Source organism: Dendrobium catenatum, unplaced genomic scaffold (genome assembly GCF_001605985.2).
Source record: "Dendrobium catenatum unplaced genomic scaffold, ASM160598v2 fragScaff_scaffold_231, whole genome shotgun sequence".
NCBI lineage: Eukaryota > Viridiplantae > Streptophyta > Magnoliopsida > Asparagales > Orchidaceae > Dendrobium > Dendrobium catenatum.
Window position 1 is genome coordinate 10,454,719 of NW_021318693.1, and position 3,388 is coordinate 10,458,106.

At 43.9% G+C, this 3,388-nt stretch overlaps 1 protein-coding gene across 1 annotated transcript; it reads right to left on the minus strand.

Moving 5' to 3' along the window:
* Positions 1 to 458: 458 nt before the first annotated feature.
* LOC114579207 lies at positions 459 to 3,139 on the minus strand. The gene is made up of 7 exons (XM_028693205.1): positions 3,019 to 3,139; positions 2,608 to 2,945; positions 1,946 to 2,210; positions 1,638 to 1,846; positions 1,428 to 1,535; positions 894 to 1,073; positions 459 to 782 (listed from the first exon to the last, which is right to left on the minus strand). Exons 1-7 carry the CDS (start codon positions 3,137 to 3,139, stop codon positions 459 to 461), a joined length of 1,545 nt encoding a protein of 514 aa, XP_028549038.1.
* Positions 3,140 to 3,388: the final 249 nt, after the last annotated feature.

Below are 3,388 nucleotides of genomic sequence, written 5' to 3' on the forward strand. Positions count from 1 at the left end.
ATTTATCGATTCGCCCGCCGCTGCATAGACTTGATTTCATTGACTATGGATTTCCGTATTGCATAGACTCATTGACCATTGACTGATATGAAATTGATTGATTGACATGCATATTGATAGCATCGCCGTGCTTTGATTTCAGTTATAGGTAGTAGGTGACCTGCTGGGCTTTGTAAAGCTCATTATATGCGGTTGATACTTTTCAGGTCAGGGCTCGGGAGCAGGGGAATAGAAGTTGATCAGGATCTACAAGTTTTTAGTTCTTTTGATGATTTTGATTCTTTTGTACTCAGGACAGGATAGATTTCAGTATATGTGGTTTTAGCATGGTTCCTGAGTATTGTATATGATGTTTTGAGATATGGATCGACTTGTATATGGATGTTTTAAATTTATAGACTTTTTTATAGACTGTTATTAATTGGAGACTAGATGACTCTGGTAAATGGCTGGGTTGATCAACATTCTTTCCAAGTTAGAACTTGGGGCGTGACAGGAAGTGCTAACACTGGAGCTGAAGTCAGAGAGTCCTTTAATCTCTGAAAACTAGCCTCATACTCCGGTGTCCAAACAAAAGCTACTGACTTCTGAGTAAGTCTCGTCAGAGGCGTAGCAATCTGAGAAAATCCTTTCACAAACTTCCTGTAATATCCAGGCATGCCTAAGAAACTACGTACCTCAAATACCGATGTAGGCCTTGGCCAACCCGCAACAGCCTGAATCTTCTGGGGATCTACAGAAATACCTTCACCGCTAATCATATGCCCTAGAAATGAGATGCTCTTCAGCCAGAATTCACACTTGGAGAACTTAGCATACAACTAATGCCGTCTCAGAGTCTCCAACACAATGCTCAAATGTCTGGCATGATCATCCTCGGAAGCAGAATATACCAAAATATTGTCGATGAAGACGATCACAAACTGATCTAAATATTCCCTGAACACTCTGTTCATGAGATCCATGAAAATAGCAGGTGCATTGGTTACCCCAAAAGGCATAACCAAGAACTCGTAGTGTCCGTACAGAGTACTGAAAGCTGTCTTCACCACATCAGTTTCCTTTACCTTCACCTAATAATATCCAGATCTCAAATCAATCTTCGAAAACATAGAAGAACTAGAAAGCTGGTCAAACAAGTCATCAATCCGTGGTAAGGGATACTTATTCTTGATCGTGACTTTATTCAAATCTTTGTAGTCAACACACATACAGAGTATTCTGTCCTTCTTCTTCACAAACAAAATAGGTGCTCCCCAAGGAGAAATACTAGAACGAACAAATCCACTATCCACCAACTCTTGAAGCTGAACTTTCAACTCAGAAAGTTCTTTCGGTGCCATCATGTACGGAGCTTTTGATATCGGAGCTGTTCCCGGAAAAATATCAATAGATAACTCCACATCTCTATCCAAAGGTAAACCAACCAACTCCTCAGGAAATATATCAGCAAACTCTCGTACCACTGGGATATCAGAAACAGAACCCACATCCAGGTTTATATCCCGCACTGAAGCCAAAAATACCGAACAACCCTTCTTCCACATTCTTCACATTTTCAATACAGAAATCAGACAAGAGAGAATACCTCGTAAGCCTTAGAATACACATCTCTCTCCTGACATAAGCAAGCTCACTTGCTTCTTCAAATAGTCGATCTGAGCCTCATACAGACTCAGCCAATCCATACCCAAAATCACATCGTACGAAGAAATTGGCAACAAAATCAAACTCAATCCCCACTTTTTGCCAGCAATCTCAATCCCACAAAAACAAAACTTTCGAGCAATCAAATTACTTCCAGCTGGCAAAATCACAGAAAGAGAAATCGGCAGTAAAATCGAATCTAGATGCAAAGCATCAAAATAATGCTCGGAAAGAAAAGAATGACTGGCTCCAGAATCAAACAAAACACGACAGGGCTGATCAGAAATATAAATTGTACCTATCACCACATCCGGAGCATCTCGAGCCTCCTGCTGACTCAGACTGTACACTCGTGGCTGAACTGGAGCTGGAGCTGAAGCTACAGAACTAGGCTCCCTCTGACTAGCAGTAGGTGGTCTCCGTGGCACAGAACTCAAACCACCACCTCTACCAGATCCCTTAGGATGTGGAGGAAGTCCTCGGTCTTCCTGCTGAACCGGCAGGTCTAACAAAGCTCTCGGATCGAAACTCAGATAGTCGATCAAATCCAGCTTGTGGACACTCTGCAATTCGATATCCTGGCTGACCACATCTGAAGCACTGACCGGTCATCCTGTAGCACTGGCCAAAATGTCATCGTCCACAACTCTGGCATACAGGTGCCCCACTAACAGATCCAGAGTTGGTCGTACTGGTCGTACTAGACTGTCCACTCCTCTTGAAGTCTCCAGAACTATAAACAAATCTCCTCTTGCCAGATGAACTACTGCTCGAATCACCCCCAAACCTCTTCCTACTCGCAGTCCACTGCTGCTGAGTAGCCATCAGATCGTTCTCTATCAGACGAGCTCTCTCCACAAGCTTAGAAAAATCAGAAATATGAAATGGCACCAGGGGCTGCCTCAGACTGTCTCGTAGTCCCCTCAGAAATCGATAGCACTTCTCAGAAGAAGTACTCACCAGCTGCGGAGCATATCGGGCTAAGGAAGTAAACTCTACCTCGTACTGCATCACCGTCTTGCTCCCTTGAACTAGCCCTAGAAAACTCTCCTGCATCTGCTGCACGGCAGATGGGGGAACAAACCAAGCTCGGAATACCTCAGAAAATTCTTCCCAAGAAATCAGGGAGTTCAATCTACCCTGAAACTTTGCTTCCTGCTGGCCTACCCACCAGTGCTTTGCTTCCCCATCCAACAGAAAAACTGCCAAATGTACTTTCCTATCTGACGGACACTGCATGCCGTCAAAAGTCTTCTCTAACCTCCTCAGCTGCTCTGGGCTCAACAGCACCCTCAAACCTTGGTGGTTTCAATCTCAAAAACATATGAAGATGTCTATCAATATCCTCAGATCAAACAGTAGAGGCTCTACTGTGAGTCTCGCTCATCATCTGAGCAACCAATGTAGCAAACTGGGAAAGTGTATTTGCACCAACCACTGGGGCTGTACTACCCACTGGTGCTGCCTGACTGGCACTTTGACCATCTGTCATCTCGGGATTTGGCAGATCCATACAGAAAATCCAGAAAACTAATCACAAAAATGACACAATAAAAATCCGGACAAACCAAAACTACCCAAGACAGACTCAGATCACTTCCTATAGCTCTGTCTTACAATCCTACAATCTAAATTCCAAAACTATTGCTCTGATACCACCAAAAGCTTGTCACGACCCAACCCGACCGGGACGGATCCCGCTCGCATCAGGTCGTGGCCAAACTCAAATTGACTGAACTGA

What these genes read in the sequence shown, in the direction of transcription:
- LOC114579207 (XM_028693205.1), bottom strand. Translation starts at nt 3,139, where the DNA reads ATGACAGATGGTCAAAGTGCCAGTCAGGCAGCACCAGTGGGTAGTACA. An exon ending in CCCGATATGCTCCGCAGCTG is followed by an intron (nt 2,211 to 2,607) that starts GTGAGTACTTCT and finishes ATCGAATTGCAG; the next exon opens with AGTGTCCACAAGCTGGATTT. An exon ending in TCGACTATTTGAAGAAGCAA is followed by an intron (nt 1,536 to 1,637) that starts GTGAGCTTGCTT and finishes ATGTGGAAGAAG; the next exon opens with GGTTGTTCGGTATTTTTGGC.